The following is a 27,659-nucleotide window of genomic DNA, read 5'->3' on the forward strand; positions in this document are numbered from 1 at the left end:
TTTTAAAGATAATTTTGATAATAACATAACCACAATTTAAACTTTCCCAATTTATTAAACTTTGAGAGCTAATACATTGTACACATAGTTTTTTACTTCATTTGAAGTCAAGTTCTAAATTGTTTTAGAAATTACGGATTATAATATTGAGGAAAGTATACTTGAACAACTTGAAAGATTCAATTTATCTGCAAAGAACGAACTTAAAAAAAAAACAACTTTTTAAAATCAAGTGAACAGAAAGATACAAAAAAATTTATGAATAACTACATTGTACCAAAAAAAAAAGTTCTGTTTACACTGAGATCAGAAACTATCCCCTACATTTTCAAATTCCTCTATAAATTTTAGAATAAAAGTTTAAGTTTTAAAAAAGGAAGAGAGGGGCTCCTGGGTGGCGCAGTCAGTCAAGCATCTGACTCCATTTCAGCGCAGCTACTGATTTCATGCATCTTGAGATCAAGTCCCATATCAGGTTCCACATTCAGTGGGGAGTCTGCTTGAGATTCTTTACCTCCCACTTTGCCCCTCCTCCCACTCATATGTGTGCACTCTCTTGCTCTAAAATATATAAATCTTTAAAATAAATAAGGAAGAGAGTAGTTTGCATAGTAGGAAGTTTTAAATTGTCTGATACAAATAATTCTGTAACTTTCAAAACATTCAATTGCCAACCAAATAAGTCTCTTTAAACCAGTGATTCAATGTAAAAGACTATCCTCTAAAGCAGTAATTCACGAATGCTGAAAGGATGTTACCACCTTTTACTGGTCTGAGACAAAAAGAGGGAAAAATGTAATTAATACTTCATAAAACCAAATATAAAAGGACAGTCCTTTATCTTTTAATGTAAAAATTTATTTTTTAAATTGAAATGACCTTAGATATTTTCATATACAATTCCCTAACGTGGCAAATAAAAGTTGCTAACTGTACTGCTCCCGCAAATTTTCTTAAAAACGTTACGAGCATCTAAAACAGAAGTATGTTTAAAAGGACTTTCCTACTGTATCACAAAATATTTTTGCTTTTTAAAGAGAAAAATGTTGTTCAAGTAACAAGGAGTTTACCTTTTTCCATCTTGGATCTCAAGCATGTAGCACAGTGCCTGGCACATAGAAAGCATTCAATAAATATTTGCTCCATTAATAATAATGAAGCTAAGTCACTCAGATGATGGCAACTGCCAGGTTTTTATAAATTAAAATCAAAACGGAATTTTTAGAGTCACGATGTTAAATTTAACGATATTAAAAAAAGGTAATTGTCAGACTTTTAAAAAATTTAAAAACAAAATAGAATTTTTATTGTGAATCACAATGCTAAATTTAACAGTAAGAAAATGTGCCATCTGCAACAAACTCTCAGAAAAATAATCCATTTTTTGTACTTACAAGTGTAAAGGCATTAAGAAATAATGCTAAGAGATGAATTGGGGAGAATAAATGATATAGGATGAATGAATGTTGAAGTTGAGTAACAGGTATATGGGAATGCATTATACTATCCTTTTTTATTTTTTTGCTTAAAATTTCTCTAATTAAAAAATGAGAAAAGGGGTGCTCGGTTGGGCGACTGCCTTCATTCAGTTCAGGTCACGGTCCTCGAGTTGCAGGATCGAGTCCCATATCAGGCTCCCTGTTTAGCGGGGAGTCTGCTTCTCCCTTGGACCCTCCCCCATCTCATGCTCTCTCTCTCTAATTTTGTCTCTTTCAAATAAACAAATAAAACCTTTTGAAAAAAATGAGAGCAGTGAAACAAACACATGCTACAAAAAGACACTACAGTAGTTAGAAGACTGAGATGCTAAGATGTGATTCCTGTTCTAAAGGTCAGCTGAACATAAAATTAACATACATGAAAAGAAATCTAACAGGAGGCCTGTGTACAATTATATGTCACATATGTAATAAATGCTTTTTAGTCCTGTAGAAGTTTATAACAGAGCAATAATGTTCCCCATGTACTTAGAAGATTTAGGCCTTGAAAGAAGAGAGATAGCAAATTATTAGAATGAAGACAGAAAAAGAAAGTTGAGTCACAACAGGGGGGCAAAGACAAGGTATAACTGGCCTAACCAGAGAAGATACATGTGGGAATAGAGTGAAAAAAAGAGATTACCAAGAAGGGCAGGGTAGACCATAGAAAGAGAAACTACAGGGAGGAGTTCAACAATCGTCTGGGAGGGGTACCTGGGTAGCTCAGTGGCTGAGCCTCAGACTCTTGATCTCAGCGTGGAGCCTACTTATAAAAAACATATATATGCAATTCAGGGGGAAATTGTGGCCACTGCAGAGTTCTCATGAGGTACTGTTCTGATTTGTTTTCTCAGAAAAATTAGCATCCCAGCATTATATGATGTGACTGATGGGGAATGAAACATAATGGAGTCAACAAGATTATAGCAATAACCCAAATGTTAGGTGATTCAAGTCTGGATGAGGGCAGAAGCCATAATAAAAATAGAAAGGGATATTTCAAAGAAAAAGAGAAAGGATTTCTTGATTAACCAGATATAAATAAAGCAAAGCAATTAGTCAATCATGTCAAGGTTTCAATTCTAAGTGATTAATGGGTGTTATTTCAACTTATAAAGACACACAGGAATAATGGAGGTAGACAAAGAGAAGATAATTATGTTTGATTTCAGCAAAGTTGCAATTTAAGGAGACAACAGTAACCATAGTATTATAAAAACTAACCTTTATCTTTAGCTTACTAGATGCCAGGTTCTATTCTAGATAGATGTATTAAAGCATTTATTCCTCAAACACGCTTCTTAGGTGAGTAATGTTATTATTATTCCTATTTTACAGAAGAGAAAACTGATACTCTATGAAGTTAAGTAACTTGTCTAAGATGACAATGAAAGTAAGTAATGGAACAGGATTTAACCCTGGGCTTCATTATAGTGCTGAATTGCCTTACCATGACATTATAAAGATGAAGAAATGTTTATGATAATACACTGCACAAAAGATGAATTTATTCATAAAACTACATAGCTCTGTTTAAAAAAAAAAAAAAAAAAAAAAATCTTGCAGCACCCGAGTGACTCAGTCGGTTAAATGTCTGCCTTCAACTCAGGTCATGATCCCAGAGTCCCGGGATCAAGCCCCACATCAGGCTCCCCGCTCAACACGGAGTCTACTTCTCCCTCAGACCCTCCTTCTTCTCATGTTCTCTCTCTCACTCTTTTCTCAAATAAATGGAATAAAATCTTAAAAAAAAAAAACTCACAAACTAACACTTTTAACAACCAATCATCTTGTTTTTATGTTTTTAGAGAAAGGAATATTTTAAAAAGCTTTAAATAAACTAAAAATAATGACAAAGATACCTAAGAAATCAGAGAACCAAGATTTAAGAACAAATTATTATAGTTAAAAATAAATGTTATAAATAGCATAGCCACTAAATATTACAGTTTAAGTGATGCTCTCAATTGTCACTCCAGCATACAAGTTAAATAATTATTCAGCATATTTTATCCAACCTTTTGTATACTCTTAGAAGATAAGCCTTATGTTTTGGAAATTCAGAGTTCAATTTTTTAACACAAGCTCCAAAATAAATTTCATTTAGAAGAGATTAAAGCTTCAAAATACATGTCCTTCAGAAGATACTAAATGTTGCTGCTTCCTCTACAGCAGAAGGCCTTACTCTTTCCTTCCGCTGGTACACGAATTAAAATACAGCCATATAGCATAATCACAAAGTAAACTGCCTTGTGAATATAAATTTGAATATAAATGTAATTTTTATATGGCATAGTCCATAGTCCATAAGAAGAAAAACTGTATTTTTTAAAAGTATGACATTGAAACTTAGCTTTTCTATACCCCAACAATTTTAAGACAAGCAATGTTTACTTACGTTCTGATACTGTATAAAGGAGGTTCTGGGGTAAAGGAGGAGGTAGTCTTGCTCCCACTGGTGCAAGATTGGGCACTGCACTTGTCCCAGGCTGGTCACGGTTGTTTATCAAGCTTGACTGTGTTATGGGTGGTCCTAAGAATTTAAAAAAAAAAAGAAGAAGAAGAAGAAGAAGAAAAAGGTAGAGCATGAATATTTCCTAACTAATAAAAAAATACTCACAATACTAAAACTAATTTGGAATAGTCATAATTGAAGTACCTACTTTGGCACAGAACAGAATTAAGGAATTTGATATAGGCAGGCTTCAGCACAGTAAGTTGCATAATTAAGAGGACATTTTAGTTCTAGAACAGATACAACAATTCTAGGGTGGAAAAAAAAGCAGGATGGTTACCTCTGGGGAGAATGGATGAAAAATGACTGACAAGGAACTTGAACAATCTTTCTGGGATAATGGTAAGCTCCTTTTTTAAAAAAAAATGATTTGTTGATTTATTTGAAAGAGAAAGAAAACTTCAGCGGGGAAGGGAGAATCCTCAGACTTCCCGCTGAGCAAGGAGCCTAATGCAGAGCTCCATCCCAGCACCCTGAGATCATGACCTGACCCAAAACCAAGAGTCAGACACTTAAGACTGTGCCACCCAGACACTCCTAGAATAAGAGCAGAGTTCTACAGAACTCTTAAGTTCTACATTAGGAACATGTTTAAATGTACTGATGTCTGCAACATACTAAGAAATGAATAAAAAATAATAATGGGAGAGATAAAAAGATAATGTGATAAGAGAAATATAGTAAAATATTAATCATAGAACCTAGATGGTGAGTATATGGGTGTTCAATGTACCGTCATTTCAACTTTTCAGTTAGCTTGAAATTTTTCATAGCAAAATGTTGGGGGAAAACGACACTCTTGGATTTCATTTTTAAACAGAAATATTCCCACACTTCACATCTTTTTATAAGTTCTTCTAGAAATTATGGGACGCCTGGGTGGCTCAGTTGGTTGGGCGGCTGCCTTCGGCTCAGGTCATGATCCCAGCGTCCTGGGATCAAGTCCCACTTCGGGCTCCTTGTTGGGCAGGGAGCCTGCTTCTCCCTCTGCCTCTGCCTGCCATTCTGTCTGCCTGTGCTTGCTCTCTCTCCCTCTCTCTCTCTGACAAATAAATAAATAAAATCTTAAAAAAAAATTTAGAAATTAAAGTAACTTTGATAGTCTTTTATCTTAGAAATTTTCAAATATACACAGATATAGAATAATAGTATGTATACCACATATACCGTCATAAGATCTATTTATTTGAACACGCGAGAGAGAGGGTGAGGAGGAGCATGAGTTGGGGGATGGGCAAAGAGAATTTCAAGCAGATTCCCTGCTGAGTGTGGAGCCCACTGCAGGGCTCTATTTCATGACCCTGAGATCATGATCTGAGCCAAAATCAAGAGTCAGAGGCTTAACCGAAGTGAACCACCCAGACACCCAGAAAGAGATATTCTTTAAAGACTGGGAAATTTCCTGTTCTTCTTTCTGACATCTTCAAAACAACTGGATTTCTTAGGATGTTATCAACCAACAAGATTCTGTCAACCAAGATTTTTTCAAGGTACTATAAACCATGTAATAAAACAATGGATAGAATAAAGAATAACATTTTAATTACAGGAAATATATTCGAAATTCTATTATTAATCTTTCAAAAACTTTAAATCTAGTGTCAAGTTAGTGAAGAGGTAGGTTCTTCTAAATACAATTCTTTGCTAAGGACAAAATATTTAATGAACATGTACTTACTTGGTATGGGAAGCACAACAGAAGGTGGAGGCTGGCCATGTCCCTGGGGGACAGGAAGTCTCATACTGTGGCCAGGACCTGGACCTGGACCTGGGCCTGGGCCAGGGCCTGGGCCTGGACCTGGGCCTGGGCCTGGCATGGGAGGCATTAACATTCCAGGAGGTGGTGGAGGAGGAAGCCCAGGAGGAGGTGGAGGGAAAGGAATCATGCTTGGCAGAGCAACTTCATCAACAACGAGGGGATCATTTCCATGATCAAACTGACAAAGGTCACCAAGTACACAAAATCCTCTTTCTGAAAGAATATAAGAAGAATCTTATTATGATCTTAGAACTCAGAAAACAAGGCCCTGAAAAGCCTACCAATCTGATTTACAAGGTAATTTTTCTCCAAGGAATTTAGAAGCCTTCTTAGTGTTATTGTTAATCATCACATATCCCTGAGGTAAGGCCAGATGGATATACTCTCTACTTTCTATGAGACCATGCTTTGTTGAGGTAGCAAGTAACAGGGTCTAAAACAGGTTACTAGCCACTATAAACCTATTTGCCATTATGTTTTCATAATAAAAATTCAGATTCTGGGGAGCCTGGGTGGTTCAGTAGATTAAGCCTCTGCCTTCCACTCAGGTCATGATCTCAGGGTCCTGGGATCAAGCCCTATATCAGGCTCTCTGCTTGGCGGGGAGCCTGCTTCCGCCTCTCTCTCTGCCTGCCTCTCTGCCTACTTGTGATCACTCTGTCAAATTTTTTAAAAAACCAAAAACTTAAATAAATAAATAAATAAATAAAAATAAAAATTCAGATTGAAGGTGCCTGGCTGGCTCAGTTGGTAGAACATATGACTCCTGATCTTGGGGTCATGAGTTCAAGCCCTGCAATCCTTGTAGAGATTATTTAAAGGAAATTAAAAAAAAAAAAATTTAGATTCATTTTAGGAAAGGCAGGATATTTGTGTAAGGGATTTAACTGGACAATCTAATTTCAACGATCTATTTTCATGGTATTATTCTAAATTCTACATTCCTGCTGTATCTATAATTTGAAATGTTAGTTTAAAATATTTAAGTTGGGGGTCAGCTGGGTGGCCCTATGGTTTAAGCATCTGACCTTTTTTTTTTTTTTTAGGATTTATTTATTTGAGAGAGAGCACGACCAGGTGAAAGGGGAAGAGGGAGGACAGGGAGAGAGAATCCCAAGCCGACTCTACACTGACATGAAGCCTGAGCAGGGTTAGATCCCACAACCCTGAGACCATGACCCGAGTCGAAACCAAGGGTTGGGCACTTAACCAATGGCACCACTCAGGCGCCCCAAGCATCCGACCCTTGATTTCGGCTCCAGTCATGATCTCAGGGTTATGAGACTGAGCCCCAGGTTAGCTCCACAACCATCTCCTTCTGCCCCTTCCCCCTTAAAAAAAATAAATAAATAAAATATTCACATAAGAAGGGGCACCTGACTTGCTCTCTTGGTGCAACAGGCACCACCAACTCTCAAGGTTTAAAGTTTAAACCCCACATTGGGTACAGAGTTTACTTAAAGATAAAATTTTTAAAAAAAACATTCAAGTGGGAATTATTTACTAGGCTATTCATGGCAGCACTGTTTATAACAACAAAATATTAGAAACATCGCAAAAGCACACTAATAATGAATTAAGTTAAACATATTTTCCTACATTCACAAAATTAAGAAATCTAAAAAAGATATGAAGGAAGCCCTAATGTATTAATAAAGGATAACTGCCATAAAATACCACTAAGTGAAAAAAACATGCAGAAGAATGTGAAGAGTATACTACGGTTTATGTAGAAGAGAAAACAGGGGAGACTATACGTATCTGTTTATGTACATAAATATAAGACTATGTTTGGAAAGCTACACAAGAAATTAGTAACATTAAACTGGCCTTGGGAATGAGAACTCAGTAGCTAGGAGACCAGGGTGAGAATGAGATCATGCCTGAGTTATGATCTGATTGTATTTCCTACTTAAACTAAATAAAATGTAAAAATATATATTCTATATTTACAGAAAAAATGTTACAATGTCTGCAATTTACTTCATATGATAAGGATCTGGAAGAACAAGGAGAGAAGTACAGATGAAAACAAAATTGCCCATGATCTCCTAACTATTGATGTGAGATCACGGATACATTAGGGTTAATTACATTACTTTGTCAACTTTTGCTAATATTTAAATATTTCCATAATAAAAAATTAAAACACACATAAACACATAGATTCATTCAACTGGAGAGTCAGCAAATCAAAATTTTAAGTAGGTTATATAATGCTTAACAAATTCCTAGCACCAAGCACTATAAAAACATAATTACAATTCCTAATGTCTACCAAATTTTGTGGTATACTCACAGTGTTTAAATAAGAACAACAAGAAACAAACGAATGGGTCAAATTTGAACATTCTCTTAAGCACAGCCAAACTATTAAATCAAGAAAGTAAATAAGCATAAGCCAAAGGAGGTTTTCTTTCTCACTCATCCCTTTTAACAAAATCTGGACTATAATGAAAAGGTATGCAATACTAACATTTGCTTTACTAGTACTTTTGGGTATAAGAGAAAAGAGACTTTTTGCCATGATTAAGTTCTGCATACACTAGCAATATTAGCAACATTTGCTTTACTAGTACTTCTGGGTACAATATAAAAGAGAATTTTTACCATCATAATCTCTGCATCGCCTCTTTGGTGGTGGGTTTCGACCAAAAGAATTGGAAGAGCTATGATTGTTATAGTAATTAGACCAACTCTCCGTTGTGTTTTCAGAGTGGTGTGCAGGTGCGATCACAGTAACAGTGCTGGGAATAGACTGTGCCCCAGAGGAATACTGCTCAGAAGAGCTCGGAGGTGGTGCAGACACAGGCACATAGGAACTCTCCAAGTCATTCCTTTCACTCTTAAACTTTGATCTTTCCCTGTGCTCTGCTTCAGAGATAAAATAAAAACAAAGAAACAAGATTAGACACTTATGTTCTTAACGATGTTTGTTTTCTCACAGAACAGGGAAGAGAATATTGCAATAAACTCACTAAGTTGTCCATAACTCAAGTGTTTTCATTATTAATATATCCTAAAAGAAGGAACATCAACAACATGACATATCTTGACCAGTAACTTGTATAAAATCATCTTTTATTAACATCGACATCAATACATAATGAAAAAAGCCTGATATTTAATAAGGAAGGTATTTAAGAACTGACTTCCAAATGGATATCCCAAGAGATCAGTGGTTGGGATCTCAGTTATCTACTTATCTGTTTCCTTTTTAATTTTATAAACTCCAGACCACCTTAAAGCAAAACAATTATTTTTAGTGAGGGGGTGAGGGAAGGAACGGGTAGTCCTTTTCCTCCAGTGATAGCTTTGTTGATTAAAAGACATTAGTTTCAATTACACAAAATGACTTTAAGTCCAGATATGTACTATGAAATCCTTACAAACAGCATTTTAGTGCAACTCCTTTGACTCCATCCTGACAAAATCCCTGTCTTTATAACAAAATTAGCATTAGGTTTTTTTTTTAAGATTTATTTATTTATTTATTAGTCAGACAGAGAGAGAGAGCACAGGCAGACAGAGTGGCAGGCAGAGGCAGAGGGCGAAGCAGGCTCCCTGCCAAGCAAGGAGCCCGATTTGGGACTCGATCCCAGGACGCTAGGATCATGACCTGAGCCGAAGGCAGCCGCCCAACCAACTGAGCCGCCCAGGCGTCCCAGCATTAGGTTTTTTGAGACAATTCTAGATTTTGCATTGCTCAAACATGTTAAAGGTATGCTTTTAAGGGGCGATCTGGTATCCTCAAGACAGAGCAAGATAAGGAATACAGAGATTTTAGGAGGAAGCCTCATCTACTCACCAACATTCCTATTTGGATCTCGGTCTTTGCTGCGCCCTCTACTTCGGCTTCGACTTCGACTCAGGCCCCGGCTCTTACTCCGACTCTTACTCCTGGCTCTTCTCCAGTCGTATTTCTCACGGTACAGTTCATTCCGCTCATAGTACCGGTCATAGTCTCTCCACTTGCCATCTTCTCTTTTTTTCTCACGTGTCCTATAATACACAGATATAAACGCCATATGTATACTATAGAAACCAAGTACACCAACAAATCAGGAGTACAAAATACCCTCGATTCATTAAAAGTCATAGTGTCTGAGCTTTTTCAGAAAGCTGTAAAACCACAACATAATTCCTCTGATCCATTATATAAAAAGAAAAACATTCCCTCAATTACACTGGGTGGGGAGAAATGACAAAGAGGTGAAACCAAAGTATGGGGAAGAGTAGGGGAAAAGCAGAAATTTAAAACTAGAAAAGAAGAAAGGCAGAACCAAAGTTTTCCTAAACAAAAGACTAATTTTTTAATCATAGGCTGATGAATCAACATATACACTGAACTATTTGTAGTATAAAATACTATGGATGATTTTAATAGTGAGCACCCCTAACCAAATGGAACATTTCATTAATATCCTCTAAGGAGACTACTCCCACCCCTGTGCTCTTGGGGAAAGCACATAATGATGACTGTTTATAAAAGGAAGAGAAAGTATGACAAAGACAAAAAACACAGAATGGAGGGAAGATAACCACCTTTTTTAAATCAGTTTAGAGAGAGGCATCTGTACATATGTTAAAAATCCCATTAATGCCCTTGTAATAACTAAAAAGCAAGTTATCAGTGTCTCCCTAATTAAATATAAACACACACCTTCGCTCACTAGATTCTGAACGAGTCTTCTGGGGACTAGGATACTTCTTTTTTCTACCATCTCGTTCTTCCTCTGCTGGCTCCTGAAATACCTATATGAAAGCATTCAATAGGAAAAAGATTAGTCCTTCTATTATTTATAAAATACATCTGATAATTTTTCTAGTACAAGATAGGGCACAAATACAATGAAATACTGCAGTCAAATTATATACAAAAAAGGCAACAGAGAGGAGTAAAAAAGATGCTGAAATTACTTTAAAAGTAATACACTTATTTTTTAAATGTTAATTTCTCTTTTTTTAAGATTTATTTATTTGAGAGAGAGAGAACACACAAGCAGGAGGTGTGGAAGGAGAGAAATCTCAAGCAGACTCCAGATCTCAGCATGGAGCCTAAAACAGGGCTTTATCTCACGACCCTGAGATAACAACTGAGCCAAAACCAAGAGTTGGACCCTCAACTGACTGTGCCACCCACACACCCTAAATATTAATATAAGGTAAGAATAGCAGTGCAGAAGGAAAACAGCAATTCATCCCTTATAATGAAACCACAGAAAGAGGAAGTCTCTAAGTAGTATACAGAAAAATGATGTTTCCCTAATTATAAAATATATTCATAATTTCAGAACTGTAGATTTATTTCACAGGAAAGGTTTCAAGAATTAATGGTAAAGTTAATAAGTGCCATAAAATTATACATTTCACAAGATTTACAGAAAAATGGTATTGGAATTCCTGGAAATACTGTCTTCTTTTAAAGCTTAACAGTTAAGATTGACCAGGAATCATCTGTGATTTTATTATTTGTCTTAAAAAAGTTAATCTCAAAACAAATAAACAGCCTCTACTAGAGAAAGGTGAAATAAAGTCATTTGCAAGAGCTAAACAAATGTTCACCTAATGGAGAAGCTCACTTAACAAATAGGAGTCAGTGAATGGAACAGATGATAACAATTTAGTAAATCTCAGGCAACCTAAAATGATAGCCACAATATGGCAACCATATGGCACTGGCTAAAACACGAATCATTTGCTTAGATTATATTTAAAAATCATTCTCTCTACCTATTTACAGGAAATAAAGAGTATATATTACTCCTCTGGGATGCAATCTGCACATACAGACAGTAAAAACTCTACAGCACAAACGACTTAAGTTCCTTCAACAAAATAAAATTTAAGGGGAAAAAGGGGGTGAGGAAAAGAAGACAGAGAGAAAGACATATGTAGGTTTAAAGGGGGATTTAAAGATTAAGAGAAACTTAAAAGACATCAACTTGGAAATCTTTTTCCTTTTCTGTATTTTGCAAGGATTTTTTTGATGGATGTGTATTAACTTCTAATGGAGAAAAAATATTCTTAAAAAGTTAAAGGATCAGGAAGCTGGGGTGATGGTCGGTTGAGTGTCCAACTCTTGACTTCAGTTCAGGTCATGATCTCAGCGTCATGGGATCAAGCCCTGCTTGGGCTCTGTGCTCAGCACAGACTCTTGCTTGTCCCTTTCCCTCTGCTCCTCCTCCTACTCATGCTCTCTTTCTCTCTTTGAAATAAATAAATAAAATCTTTAAAAAAAAAAAAGTTAGGGGCGCCTGGGTGGCTCAGTGGATTAAGCTGCTGCCTTCGGCTCAGGTCATGATCTCAGGGTCCTGGGATCGAGCCCCGCATTGGGCTCTCTGCTCCGCAGGGATCCTGCTTCCTCCTCTCTCTCTGCCTGCCTCTCTGCCTACTTGTGATCTCTCTCTATGTCAAATTAATAAATAAAAAATCTTTAAAAATAAATAAATAAATAAATAAATAAATAAAAAAGTTAAAGGATTGAAGAGAAATAAAAACATATCATCATCTAAAAACTTGGGCATAAATGTTCACACCAGCATTATTCCTAAGAGCAAAATGTATTAAGCGCTTGCCTATCAGCCCAAATATGCATCAACTGACAACCTAACAAAGAGTATGTGAGGTAATGGGTATTAAGGATTGCACATATTACATGGAGCACTGGGTTATACGCAAACAAAGAATCATGGAACACGGGAAGCAAGGGCAAAAATGAACTATTGGGATTTCATCAAGATCAAAAGCTTTTGCACAGCAAAGGAAACAGTTAACAAAACCAAAAGACAACTGACAGAATGGGAGAAGATATTTGCAAACGACATATCAGATAAAGGGCTAGTATCCAAAATCTATAAGGAACTTAGCAAACTCAACACCCAAAGAACAAACAATCCAATCAAGAAATGGGCAGAGGACATGAACAGACATTTCTGCAAAGAAGACATCCAGATGGCCAACAGACACATGAAAAAGTGCTCCACGTCACTCGGCATCAGGGAAATACAAATCAAAACCACAATGAGATATCACCTCACACCAGTCAGAATGGCTAAAATTAACAAGTCAGGAAATGACAGATGCTGGCGAGGATGCGGAGAAAGGGGAACCCTCCTCCACTGTTGGTAGGAATGCAAGCTGGTGCAACCACTCTGGAAAACAGCATGGAGGTTCCTCAAAATGTTGAAAATAGAACTACCCTATGACCCAGCAATTGCACTACTGGGTATTTACCGTAAAGATACAGACGTAGTGATCCGAAGGGGCACGTGTACCCGAATGTTTATAGCAGCAATGTCTACAATAGCCAAACTATGGAAAGAACCTAGATGTCCATCAACAGATGAATGGGAAAGAAGATGTGGTATATATACACAATGGAATACTATGCAGCCATCAAAAGAAATGAAATCTTGCCATTTGCGACGACGTGGATGGAACTAGAGCGTATCATGCTTAGTGAAATAAGTCAATCGGAGAAAGACAACTATCATATGATCTCCCTGATATGAGGACATGGAGAAACAACATGGGGGGTTAGGGGGATAGGAGAAGAATAAATGAAACAAGATGGGATTGGGAGGGAGACAAACCATAAATGACTCTTAATCTCACAAAACAAACTGGGGGTTGCTGGGGGGAGGTGGGATTGGGGGAGGGGGCTATGGACATTGGGGAGGGGAGGCGAACCATAAGAGACTATGGACTCTGAAAAACAACCTGAGGGTTTTGAAGGGTCAGGGGTGGGAGGTTGGGGGAACAGGTGGTGGGTAATAGGGAGGGCACGTTTTGCATGGAGCACTGGGTGTTGTGCAAAAACAATGAATACTGTTATGCTGAAAAAAATAAATAAAATGGGAAAAAAAAAGAATCATGGAACACTACATCAAAAACTAATGATGTAAAAAAAAAAAAAAAAAAAAAAACTAATGATGTACTATATGGTGACTAACATAATAAAAAAAATTAAAAGGAAAAAGAAAAGAAAATATGATATACCCATTAAATGGAATATTATTCAGCCATTAAAAAAATGAATACATGATACAACCAAATGAACTCTGAAAGCATTATGCTAAGTGAAAGAAAGAAGCCAGTCACAAGACTATAAATGGTATCACTCTATTTATATGAAATACCCAGATCAGGCAAATCCATAAAGAAATAAAGATTAGTGGTTGCCTAAGAGAGGGGGAGGGGCCTGGAGGAGAAGGGTTGGAGGGTGATAGATTAATGGGTACACTATTTCTTGTTTGGATGATGAAAATTATTATAATGGATCATATCGATGGCTGTACAACTCCGAATACAATAAAAACCATCACATTTGTACACTATAAATAGCAGAATGGTATGGTAGGGAAGCTGTATTTCAATAATGCTATTAAGTCAAAGGCCCTGCAAAATATGGATGAACCTCACATAATAATAAGCTAATGGGGGGTATGTGACCAACTCAGTTGGTGAAACATGCTACTCCTCATCTCAAGGTTTTAAGTTCAAGCCCATGATGGGTGTAGAGATCTTAAAATGAAATCTTTTTTTTTTTTTAATATTTTATTTCTTTATTTGACAGACAGAGAGAGAGCACAAGCAGGCAGTGGCAGGCAGAGGGACAGGGAGAAGCAGACTCCCTGCTGAGCAAGGAGCCTGATACGGGGCTCCATGCCAGGACCCCAGGATCATGACCTGAGCCAAAGGCAGCCATTTAACCAACTGACCCATCCAGGTGCCCCCAAAACAAAAACTTTTAAAAAAACTAAAGAAAGCAAAAACTGTGTGATTCCTTTTACACAAAATGGAAAAAACCAGGATAAACTAGTACGTACTAGAGGAAGGAATAGTGGTTACCCTGGAGAGAGGGAAGTGAGAGGGAATAAGGAAAAGGACATTTAAAAAAAAAAAAAGAAATTTCAGGGCCTCCTCAGTGGCTCAGTCGATTAAGCAGTTAAGCATCTAACTCTTGGTTTTGGCTCAGGACACGCTCCCAGGTCCTGGTATAGAGCCTGACACAAGCTCTGCACTCCCCATAGAGTCTGCTTTGTCCCTCTTTTTGCCTCTCTGTTCCTCCTCACTCTTGTATGCATGTGTGTGTGCGCACGTGCACATGCACACCTTCCCTCTCAAATAAATAAAATCTTTTTAAAAAAAGAAATATCAACCAACCCGGTTATTTAATCTTGACTAAAACGAATGGGGAAAAATGGACATTTATGAACAATCAGAAATTTAAACACTAACTAGGTATCTGTTGCTATTTTAAAGAATTACTTTTATATAAAATTTTTTAAAATATCACTTTTTAAGTATCTTTTAGAAATATGCATATTAAGTATAGATAAAATTAGATCTTTGGGATTTATCTCAAAATAATTTAAGAGGATCAAAGGTTGCTGAAGTATAGTAAAAGATCACTGCTCGTAGATCTATAATTATTGAAGGTGAATGATGGGTACATGGAGACTTCTTTCATTATTCTGGCTTCTTACAAATACATTTTAAAAGTTAAAAAATAATAATCTGCATTCTTCTCTATTTTATAGATTTTCTAGAACTTCCTGGTGCCTAAGGATATGTTTTTCCACAATTATTTCTAACTTAATTTAAAATAAGTTATTTGGGGGGCGCCTGGGTGGCTCAGTGGGTTAAGCCGCTGCCTTCGGCTCGGGTCACGATCTCAGGGTCCTGGGATCGAGTTCCGCATCGGGCTCTCCGCTCAGCAGCGAGCCTGCTTCCCTCTCTCTCTCTGCCTGCCTCTCTGTCTACTTGTGATCTCTCTGTCAAATAAATAAATAAAATCTTTAAAAAAATAAAAAATAAAAATAAAAAATAAAATAAGTTATTTGGGGGTTGCCTGGGTGGCTCAGTCAGTTAAGCATCTGCCTTCAGCCCAGGTCATGATCCCGGGGTCCTGGAATCAAGTCCCGCATCAGGCTGCTTGCTCAGTAAGGAGGGCTGCTTCTCCCACTCCCTCTGCCTGCTGCTCATCCTACTTGTGATCTCTCTCACTATATTCCTCTGTTAAATAAATAAATAAAATTCTTTAAAAAATAAAAATAAATTAAAAAGTGAGTGTGTGTATATATATACATATATCTATATGGCATTATAATGCCTATATATTCTTGAACTTAAACTCTGTATGAAGATTTCAGGGCACCTGGCTGGCTCCATGGGAAAGAATACGCGACTCTTGATCTGAGAGTCATTTAGTTCAAGCCCCATTATGGGTACAGAGATTATTAAAAAATAAATAAACTTAACACTTCATAAACCAAAACCTCTCATCTACTTCAATCTTACTATTCTAAGAATATGAAAAGTAGATTTCTTTATAGAACCATGGTATCACCAGGCACAGTAATTTTTAAAGTTTTTCCTCCTATGTTCTCCACCTGACTTAAATCTTTCTACTTCACATCCTCTATTAGAATGCTAATCATTGCACATTTAAGTTTTAATTCTTCATTATCTTGATCTATCACAGCTACACAAGTCTAAGAGCCTCCATTCTACTGAACAATTTTTGATATATAAGTATACTAAATAAGGGATGCGTGGATGGTTCAGTCAGTTGAGCATCTGACTCTTGATCTCAGCTCAGGTCTTGACCTCCATGCTGGGTGTAGAGCCTACTTTAAAAAAAAAAAAAAAAAAAAGTATACCAAACAGGTATTTGGTTGGGCAGGACTGGCCATGGACTGATGGGTTGTTGGAGTTAAGTGATGAAAGGGTAAAAATTCATTATACAACTGTCCCTTATAATGTATGCTGAAAATTCTCTACAATATAATATTTTTAAAAATTAAAGTGAAATATATTTTCAAACAAAGGAAGGAAAAACTGTGCTACAGGTTCTCATATTTCTAGTCAAAAATCCAAATCTAAGAAAAACTGTCTTCTAACATTTCAGATGATCAGGCATAGTGCAAATCAGGAATTATAATACTTAAGATCTTTTATCATAATGGATGATTCTTTTGCTTGTTCATGAACTTAGGGTCAGGGTTTAATCACAGCCAACTGTATGAGTAGCAAATTCACAAGTCATCTTCCAACTACAGGTAAAATACACTGTGCTTCATAAATATGGCACATATATACCAAGGTTTTTCCTGCACCTGACTGAGTTGTAGCAATGATCCAAATTATTACATGGTTCCCCATGTGACCAGTAATCTGTTAAACTACTGATGGTACAATGTTAACTGGGGACCCAGGAATAAAGTTAAAATGGCTAGGTCTTCCTCTGTATGCTGTTCTGAGCATCAACTCAGTACAGACCAGAAATACAGCCCATTAGCCAAAGGTGTATGGTACTTCAAACCCCTTTCATTCCATACTATCTAACAGAATTACTATAAACTACTTTATACACTATCATATGAGCTATTATTTATGTCAGTGATGACAATTAAGTTGTGTATAAAAATCTTAGAAAACAAGAGAAATGCCAGACAGTATCATTTGGGATATTTACGCACAGAAGCTGATAGCCACTTCTAACTTTCCAAATTAGGATTTACTATAAAGATACAAAATGAAATGGCATAACAAAATGGTGTTTTTTTCAAACTGTCCTTTCAAAACTCAAAATAATGCAATTTTTGTCTTATATTCAAACCAGCTATCTTCAAACAGATACTTCTGGTCCACTGAATTTCAACAACTATAGAAAAGGACAGATGGCACAAAGATTTTAACTATTTCTTAAAGATTTAACATATACACACAGACCCAAAATTATACATTATCAAGTATGGTAGAAAAGTTTCCTCTTATTTCCATTACTTGAAATAACATACCAGGAGCCTTTCCTATTTTAATGAGATTTTATGAAACAATTACAAGGCATGAGCTAAAACCAAAACTGTGACCGTGGTTTCCACTGATTTTAAATATAATCATTTAATGACTTCTTTTGTTTTCTTTTAATGATGGATCCATTCAATCAACCTAGCATTTTAAGACAGAGCAGAAATGACAACTAAATGCAATACACGATCCTTAGATTGAATCCTGTACTGGAGGAGAAAAAAAAAGCCATAAAAAAGGGGAAACGTTTTTGGGGAGGAAAAAAAAAGGCAAGGGGGACACTGATGCGTCAATTGATAAAACTGAAATGCAGATACTTTATTAAATTAATGAAACTAGTAAAGATATTATAGCTATCAAAAGGAACATCCTCAGGATGACTGGATGGCTCAGTTGGTTAAGCATCTGACTCTTGATCTCAGCTCAGATCTTGATTTCTACACTATTGAGTTCAGCCCCACGCTGGGCTCCACACTGGGACTAAAAAAAAAAGTAACAGAACATCCTTATTCTTATGAAATGCAGAATATTAGGAGATCGTGATGTATCTAACATACTGCTAGGTTCAGAACATGATGGTTTTGGGTGTTAACATATAAAGAGAGCAAATGGGGTTAATTTTCAATAGGTGAATACAGAGAGACAGTGCACTGAACTTTTAGGCAGGATTCCTGTCATTTTTATGTAAGCTTAAAATCATTCCTAAATAAAAAGCTTATTAGATACTCATAATAAAAATAAAAGTTAATAAATATTTCTGTATAATAACCAACTTTTATGTACCAGGGAGTTGATTAGGATGTGTTAAGTATACAAAATCTCATTTAAACCTCAATGAAGTAAGTATTACTTAGTAATACTACTTAGTAGTACTTAACCACTACTTAGTAGTAGATCATAGTAATGATCATTTTCCTAATTTGAAAATGAAGCAAATAAGTACCTTATTTTAGAACAACAATTTTAACTCATGCAACCTGATTTTAGAGCCCATATTCTTATACAACACTGTTTTGTCTATATATAAAAAGAATAACAAATGAACTCTATAAAATTTTCCCCTTGGTTCAAACAACTAGATTACCATAAATAATCATGTTTTTGTACTTCAACATTGTAAAAACATTTTTTTCTTTTTCTTTCACTCATTAACAATGATATTTATAACTACATTAATTAAAAAAAATTCTCTGGTTAAAAAAGAGAAAATGGTTTGTCTAGTATATGGAAATGTGTTACTTAATAATTTCTCTTAAGGTTTTATCAATACTTTACTTTAATCAAACCTCTACATTTAACCAAGTTTTCTGTTTCTAAAGTCCCTGAATAAGATTTCTCTGAATTCCTCCATATTACTAAACTTTTTCTTGGAACACTAAACACGCTATCTGAGACTCTTCCAACATTTCAAGTCCAAAGAACTTAGAAGCCCTGATAAAGAATCTGCATCATGTGCCAAACACAGAAATTTCAATCAACAGATGATTACTTTTAAAGAGGTCAACTTCCAACTAAGAATGATACTAGTAATAGGATCTTAAAAGCCCCCAAAAGCAAAGAATATTTAGTATTACCTCTTCTTTAATTTCTTCTTTTTCTTGGACTGGTGGTTTTGGCTCAGGCTTAACTGGTTCCAGAGGTGGAAGGTAGTTCTTAGTATAGAGACTTTCAAACAGTTTATCCACAAAACCTGAAGTTTCTAAGGAGAAGAAACACTATTTAAGTGTTGTACAAAGCCAAATGTTTGAAAACACTCTATGGCAAAGGTGAGGAAAACAGAACATCTCAAATACTGGTGGTGGAACTAAAAATGAATCTAACCCTTATGATGAAGAATACCATTTCTGGATTTTGAAACTACTATAAACTAAGTAATACAAATTAATAATTTCAAAAGAAAATATTCATATATATGAATATTCTTATATTTATAATATATATTCATATATATATATGAGAAAGTATTGGATTTTTTATGTGTTAAAAAAAAGCCCTAAAATTCACCCAAAACTATGTTATTCTAACTTTTCAAATGAGAAGCCATACTTAACTATCTTTCTCTTCTAAGGAGATATTTGAATTAAAGGATAACTTCTCATACCAACTGTTAGATCAACCAGTAAGTATGCATTAACTACATTCCTTTCATATATTCAACAGTATTTATTGAATACATTCTATGTACCAAGCTCCGTAGGTTCCAAGTAGCCATTCTCAACAAAGGAAAGACAAAAGGGGGGGAGGGGTGTGGGGGGGGGAGACACAGATAAAAACGCAAACATATAACATGGCAGGAAGTGACAAGTGCAATGACAAACAAAATGAAGCCAGACTGGGAAGAGGAGAGGATAAATAGGGGCATGAGATATAATATACTGTACACAGGGCACTCAAAGGAAACTACTCTGAGAAGGCACATTTGAGAAGACACCAGAAACCATTAGAGAAGAAACCATTTCAAGCAAGAGTAAAATGAGTTCAAAAGTCCTGAGTTGGGAACATGTTTGCCACGCTAAAAGAAAAAAGGCAAGGAGAACAAGTTGGCTAGGATAGAACAAGTGAAAGGGAGTGGTAGGAGATGAGGTCAGAGAATTAGCAGGGGAGGACTCCAGGAAGTTCTGCACATATAGAAAGGACTTTGGTAAGAAGATCGGAAGTTAAAAGCACAAAGAGAAGATCATGCCTATCTCTTCCTGGACAGCAAGAGGCTCCAGCCAAGAGGGGGGAAAAAGAAGTAGCTCAGTGTCCTAATAAGCAGTAAGCATTAGAAGCTACATTATCCACAAGTTGTCATACCGTCAACCATCAACTAGACTCTGCTACAAGCTACAGAGGACCCATTCCCCTAAAAAGCATTGGAGTTACAACTACTTCAACACAGGAAAGAAGCAGAGAAGGAAAGGAAAGGGGGGAAAAAAGTCTTCCAAAATACATGATAAATAATTAATAGGAATAGATATATTCAAATGTTAAAGGATGATGACTGATTTCTTTCCTTCCAAACTTTAATTTCCAGTATTTTATACAAAGTTTTAAATTTAAAATCGTAAATATGTGGCTGGAGGCACATAATAATTACCTTTTTGTAAAAAGACATCAAGTTGATCAGCACAAAAGGCTTTCAATTCTTTCTCAGGTTTGTCCTTCTTGACCAGCGCTACAACATAGTTGGCTAAGGCTGAAGGGTCAGCATCACATCTAGTTAGACAAAGAGAAAACAAAAATTTTCAAACTTTTTTTTTTTCAAATAGCGATGTCATTAATAAAGTCACCCCTGTTTTAGAAAAATAAAGGTCTTTAAAATAAAGTGATTGCAAACAAAGGTGATTTGTGTAATAAAGAGCATATACATAATGCAAGCAACACTGTCCCTTTCTGCTTATTTTTATAAAACTGTATCTCCTATGTTCAATTTTCTAATTATACCCAGAATTTTGAACCAAATCTGCATTTATTTGCTCTCTCAATGGTAACAGGGAAAGGGTGGCAATCAACCCCTGAGTTACACTGCTCTAGAAGCACTGTTGATATCCTCATGAACTATCTGTTGTTCCATGTGACCAATGATGAAGAACCAGGGCAAGTGGGACACCTTTCCCCCATTCCCTTTAACCCCAGGCACCAGCATCTAAAAGTAGTGATCAAGTCCACCGATGATAATCTCAGTATCTTAAGGATCTCTTTAAAAAATAAGAACACAAGAAGGTTAACACCTTAAATATTACTGACAAATACTTTAGCAGCTACAAGCAAGAAATAAAAAAATCTGGGACCTAGAAGAGAAAGAAAAGAAGTGGTAGAAGGGCAGCAAGTACAACCTCTATCTACTTGTCTCTCTTCTTCTTTTTTCCTAGGCAGTAGTAACCTGTCTTTTGGGCTTTGTTTTGTTTTGTTTTTAAGATTTTATTTATTTGAGAGCGAATGAGAGTGAGGGCGCACAAGCAAGGGGAGAAGCAGAGGGAGAAGGAGAAGCAGGATCCTCGCTGAGCAAGGTGCCCGACGTGGGGATCAATCCCAGGACTCTGGGATCAATGCCTGAGCAGAAGGCAGACCACCCAGATGCCCCAGTCACCTGTCTTTCAACATTCAAAACCATCTATGCCAGGGCAGCCCACATTCCCTGAGTTGTCAATTCCTAACATGTAGCAATTTTCAGACTTAATATTTTATCTACCCTGTAAGAAAGAGAAAATTTTGTGCTCTAAATATATATATTTATATATATTAGATATCATATGTATATTATATATACATATATATGTGTGCATATATATATATAGGAAAAATTTATTTTTAAGTACATAAAGCAAATTTTATAAAAAGAAAACCAAGCATCAGCACCTTTACTTCCTTTTTGTCTATATTTTTAAAGTTCATATTTCAATAAAATAGAATTTTTTTTTTTAAGATTTTATTTATTTAGTTGACAGAGAGAGATCACAAGTAGGCAGAGAGGCAGGCAGAGAGAGAGGGGGAAGCAGGCTCCCCGCTGAGCAGAGAGCCCGATGTGGGGCTCAATCCCAGAACTCTGGGATCATGACCTGAGCTGAAGGCAGAGGCTTAACCCACTGAGCCACCCAGGTGCCCCAAAATAGAATTTTTTTATTGCCAATATTGCTGTGGGAAAGGCTAATTCTTTGAACATCAATGCACATTTATGCACCAAATCCAAGGGAGCAACTTTCAGTGACTGTCAATCTTACAAAACTCAGAGCTAATGTTATGGGTAAGGATCAAAGTGCACTAGGAGAGAGTGTAAGTGTGCAAGATGAGAAACTACACATTAATAAAAACATGCAATTTAGGGGCGCCTGGATGGCTCAATGGGTTAAGCCTCTGCCTTCGGCTCAGGTCATGATCTCAGGGTCCCGGGATCAAGCCCCGCATCGGGATCAAGCCCCGCATCGGGCTCTCTCCTCAGTGGGGAGCCTGCTTCCCTTCCTCTCTCTCTTCCTGCCTCTCTGCCTACTTGTGATCTCTGTCAAATAAATAAATAAAATCTTCAAAAAATAAAATAAAATAAAAATTAAAAAAAAAAACATGCAATTTAGGGGCGCCTGGGTGGCTCAGTGGGTTAAGCCTCTGCCTTTGGCTCAGGTCATGATCTCAGGGTCCTGGGATCAAGCCTCACATCAGCTTCTCTGCTCAGAGGGGAGCCTGCTTCCCCCTCTCCCTCTGCCTGCCTCTCTGCCTACCTGTGATCTCTCTCTGCCAAATAAATAAATAAAATCTTTAAAAAAAAAAAATGCAGTTTAGCCAGAATTTTTCTTAAGTAAAAAATGTAAATTCCATTTTCAAACAGATTACCTTGGTAATCCCAAGTGATAAATTCTCAAATGGATAGACAGATCAATATCAGAACAACAAACAATCTGATCAAAAAATGAGCAGAAGGCCTAAAACAAACAAACAAACAAAACCTGTCAACTATACTTTAAGTCAAAGAAAAAAATCTTTAAAGAAGAAAAAAAAAGAGAAAACTGGCAGAGGACCTGAACACATATTTTTCCAAAAAAGACATGCAAATGGCCAACAGGCATTTAAAATTATGATCAACATCACTAGCCACCAGAAAATGCAAATCAAAACCACAATGAGATATCACCTCACACTTGTCAGAACAGCTACGATCAAAAAGACAAGAGGGGCACCTAGTGGGCTCAGTGGGTACAACATCTGACTCTTAATCTAGGGATTTTGAGTTCAAGCTCCTTGTTGGGTGTAGAGATTATTGGAAAAAAAAATCTCAAAACAACAAGAACAAAAAAAAAAGAAAAGCAATAACAACTTGGTGAGAATGTAAGAAAAGGGAACCCTCACGCATTGCTTGATAGGAATGTAAACTGGTGGAGGCACTATGGAGAACAGTATGGAGGTTCCTCAAAAAATGAAAAATAGAACTATGACATGATCCAGTAATTCCACTTCTATTTATCTGAAGAAAATGAAAACACTAATTCAGAAAGACATATGTACCCTTATGTTCATCAAAGCATAATTTATAAGAGTCAAGATAAGGAAGCAACCAAAAAATCCACTGATAGATAAATGAATAAAGAAGATAAAAATGACATGGTATATATAGATATAATGTATTATTACTCAGCCTCAAAAAAGAACGAAATCTTGCTATTTGCAAAAACATGGATGGACCTATAAGGTATATGCTAAGTGTGCTAAGTCAGAGAAAGACAAATACCGTATAATTTCACTTACATGTGGAATCTAAAAAACAAAAAGAAATAAATAGAAATGCTCACAGATACAGAAAACAAACTGATGGCTGCAAGAGGAAGGGGAGTTGGTGCAGGGGGGGTGGGGAGAGAAAATGGATGAAATAGGTGAAGGGGATTAAGAGACACAATCTTCCAATTACAAAATAATAAGACATGGGGATGTAATGTATAGCCTGAGGAATATAGTCAATAATATTCTAATAACTTTGTATGGTGACAGATTGTATTTGACTTACTGTGGTGACCACTACACAATGTATAAATCAAATCACTATGTTGTATACGTGAAACTAATATAACATTGTATGTCAATTACTCAATCTAAAAAAAATAAAAAAGAATAAAACAAATAATAGTATGTTCAAAAATGTTACAGAGGCCATCCCCACCTTGGCTAATCCATAAGCCCCTTAAAACAGAAAAATGTAGAGAGATTTAATCTCACTCCTGAAAACAGTAAGGTATTTGATCAGTATAGTTCTAATCAACATTCGAATGGGAGAGGATTAAAAAAAAAAATCTATCAGATTTCTACCTTTACTTAGAAAGTTCAGGTCCTGGATAAGGAAGATATTTTAAACAGAGAAAGAAAAGGATTTTTAAAAATAAGAATGGGAGGGGCGCCTGGTTGGCTCAGTCCGTTAAGCGGCTGCCTTTGGCTCAGGTCTTACTCCCTGGGTCCTGGGACTGAACACCTCATTGGGCTCCCTGATCAGCAGGGAGTCTGCTTTTTCCTCTCTCTCTGCCCTTCCCCCAACTTGTGCTCACAGGCACGCGAGCTTTCTCTCTCTCTAATAAATGAATAACATTTTTAAAAATAAAAATAAGTAAGAATGGTTGAAAGAGACAATCTTATTTTTTTCTGCTGTTAGGAGAACCTTTGTGGAGTCTCATGACCCAAAAGGTAGAAAGCTGGGTAATACGAGATTTCTAGCGAGCAGGCACAACATTGAGATTAATGGATAAATGAGGGGAGTTAAACAACCCAGATATCTTAAACATGTATTTAGTCTTCACACTCTGAAAAACAAATGCAGAGTAAGGTTGCTCCTGAAGAAATACATTTTGATGTGATGTGTTAAGCCTCAAGAGGAATAGTTACAAGGTAAAAGAGCAAAAAAAATCTAGACTCTTAAGAGAGTGATCACAGATATTAAGTATTTGTGCAATATGAGTGATTGTTAGTAACTGATAGTTAGAATTCTGTACCAAATACAAAAAGCATGTTGACAGCCAACGGAATGGGACCATTTAAATTTAACAGTTCTTAATCTGTATCCATAAAGTGCACTATGAAGGAAATTGGTTGTCTGAAATAATAAATCACACCAAATGGTGAAACTTAAATACACTGGGAAATTTCATGCAGTAATTTTCTGTACCTTTATGACTGTTTTTATTTATTCTTTCATCACCCCCTACTATATAATCCTTAAAAACTGACAATTACAATACTGCAGTAGCTACGGCACCAATGTTAACATAGCCCAACCAAACTTCCAGAAGTGAATTGCAAAAATCCGAGCATGAGTAAGATCCTTGATAATTTACACAACAAATGCAGGACTACTTCTTACTTCTCTTACCTCAGATATTTAAAATCCTTTAGCTATTTATTTGTAACCAAAGCTTATGAAAATTTACTTTACGTAACCACAGGGACAGGAATATTTGGGAATGAAGATGATTTTAAGATTTTGGATCCATGGCTATATTAAATACACACATTTCTAGATAGAAAGGGGCTTCTGTTATAAAAAGAGATTAGAAAACACAGTAATACCCATGTAAAATTACTATTCTAGTATAGTCTCTAAAAGGCCTTAACAGCACAATCAAGGGGTTACTATTCATTTTATAGATACCTAAATTTGTAAGTATGTAAAGACAAATTAAGTGATCCACTCAAGATCAGGCAGAAAGCACAACTATGGAACGAAAACTCAGCTACAATTCCACAGAGTTAAAAATCTATTTTATACCACATATACTTTCCTACTGTAAATCCGCATTCTATGGCTCAACTGCTAGTTACCTTCTAATTAAAAGAACAAACAAAAGAAATCTCTGTAAGTTTAATGGAAATTAGAAATATGAGGACTCCTTAAAATTCACATCTTGCATAATAATGTTCTAAGAACATCCTTCAATTATCTATTTTTTATTTAAAAAATAACTATCGGCGTGCCTGGGTGGCTCAGTGGGTTAAAGCCTCTGCCTTCGGCTCAGGTCATGATCCCAGGGTCCGGGGATCCAGCCCCGCATCGGGCTCTCTGCTCCGCAGGGAGCCTGCTTCCTCCTCTCTCTCTGCCTGCCTCTCTGCCTAGTTGTGGTTTCTCTCTATCAAATAAATAAAAATATAAAAAAAAAAATAACTATCAACAAGAATGAATTTTCATCAGGGGAAGTTAATAGAAATATTGCCCTAAAAATGTAAAGTAAAATGAAGTTTTATGTGTAAAACCTCAAATTTGTCTTTTTCCTCCTTAATGAAATCTCCACTGCAGGTATATGACACATCTGTTATGCTGGCACATCAGCTTCACAGATTTCATACATATACCCAATCCCAAAACCAAAGAGCAAAGGTCTTTCTTTACCTTAGGCCCTAACCCAAGAAACACTACTTAAAAATTATCAAAGTCTATTTGTTTTAGGAAAAACCAACACTACTTAAATCTTTTCCACTTTCAGAAAAATCTACATGTTTCTGAATATGGGCTCAATTTTAAGTTCTACCTTGGTGTAATAATTGTTTTAGAAGTGAGACAATTATGCTGGCTTCCACAGCACATATACTAAAAAAGAAGTAAGATAATTAATGAATATGCTATTGAGCCACTGGGAGGAAAAAAACAAAACCTGATCTCTTAACGTATATCAACAGAGAATATTAAAAATATTCTCCAGGGGCTCCTGGGTGGCTCAATGGGTTAAGCCTCTGGCTCAATGGGTTAAGCCTCTGCCTTCGGCTCAGGTCATGATCTCAGGGTCCTGGGATGGAGTCCCGCATTGGGGGGGGGGGATGTTGTCTCTGCTTAGCAGGGAGCCTGCTTCCCCCTCTCTCTCTGCCTACTTGTGATCTCTCTCTCTCTCTCTGTCAAATAAATAAATAAAATCTTTAAAAAAAAAATATTCGCGGGGTTCATATTCTCGGGGTGCCTGGATGGCTAAGCTGGTTAACTGTCCAACTCAGCTCAGGTGGTGATCTCAGGGTCCTGGGATCAATCAGAGTAGGGCTCCACACTCAGTGGGGAGTCTCTTGAATTCCTCCCCCTCCATGTTCATGTTCTCTGACCAGTAGGTGTAGTTAGCTTCAGGGAAGTTAGTCTCAGGAAATAAAGTCAAATACAGAAAATACTGATACCTAATTAACACTAGATAGATAGATAGATAGGTAGATATGTGTGGTGTAAAAAGAACTTAATATATTTTTTAAGATTTTATTTATTTTAGAGAGAGAAAGTGAGAGAGAGAGCATGCGCATGAGTGGGGGGGGCAGAGGGAGAAGCTGACTCCCCACTGAGCAAGGAGCCCAATAGGACTCAATCACAGGCCTCTGCGATCATGACATTTTACTGACTAGCCACCCAGGCACCCCTGAAAACAGTATTATTTTTAACAGAAAAAGTAAAGTCAGCACAACCATTCTCACTGTTTATGAAATATTAGGCATCCAAAGTGATGGTTATAAAAACAATACACGAATAAAAAACGTTTCTGATATAAGGTCAAATGGAAAAATACAGATAAAAAATTCTACATTTGTGTCTGATTATAGCTGTCATATGGATGCTATCACACAGAAGTTCATATACACAAGAGAAATTAGAAATAAATACAAGTAATTTTAT

The 27,659-nt window shown here is 36.4% G+C and overlaps 1 protein-coding gene across 5 annotated transcripts in view; it reads right to left on the bottom strand.

The window, feature by feature from the left end:
- Positions 1-27,659, bottom strand: part of RBM27 (RNA binding motif protein 27) — a 77,563-nt gene that overhangs the window by 42,876 nt on the left and 7,028 nt on the right. For 3 of the 5 annotated variants that reach the window (XM_046000308.1, XM_046000307.1, XM_046000305.1), the window contains exons 2-8: positions 20,649-20,767; positions 19,144-19,268; positions 10,416-10,507; positions 9,561-9,754; positions 8,363-8,626; positions 5,672-5,965; positions 3,877-4,011 (exon numbers count right to left, since the gene is read on the bottom strand). In XM_046000308.1, the coding sequence (XP_045856264.1) occupies positions 3,877-4,011; positions 5,672-5,965; positions 8,363-8,626; positions 9,561-9,754; positions 10,416-10,507; positions 19,144-19,268; positions 20,649-20,767 (1,223 nt within the window). The remainder of the gene's footprint in view (positions 1-3,876; positions 4,012-5,671; positions 5,966-8,362; positions 8,627-9,560; positions 9,755-10,415; positions 10,508-19,143; positions 19,269-20,648; positions 20,768-27,659) is intronic. The other 2 variants (XM_046000309.1, XM_046000306.1) reach the window with 1 other exon arrangement.

This window comes from Meles meles, chromosome 3, assembly GCF_922984935.1.
Source record: "Meles meles chromosome 3, mMelMel3.1 paternal haplotype, whole genome shotgun sequence".
Classification (NCBI taxonomy): Eukaryota; Metazoa; Chordata; class Mammalia; order Carnivora; family Mustelidae; genus Meles; species Meles meles.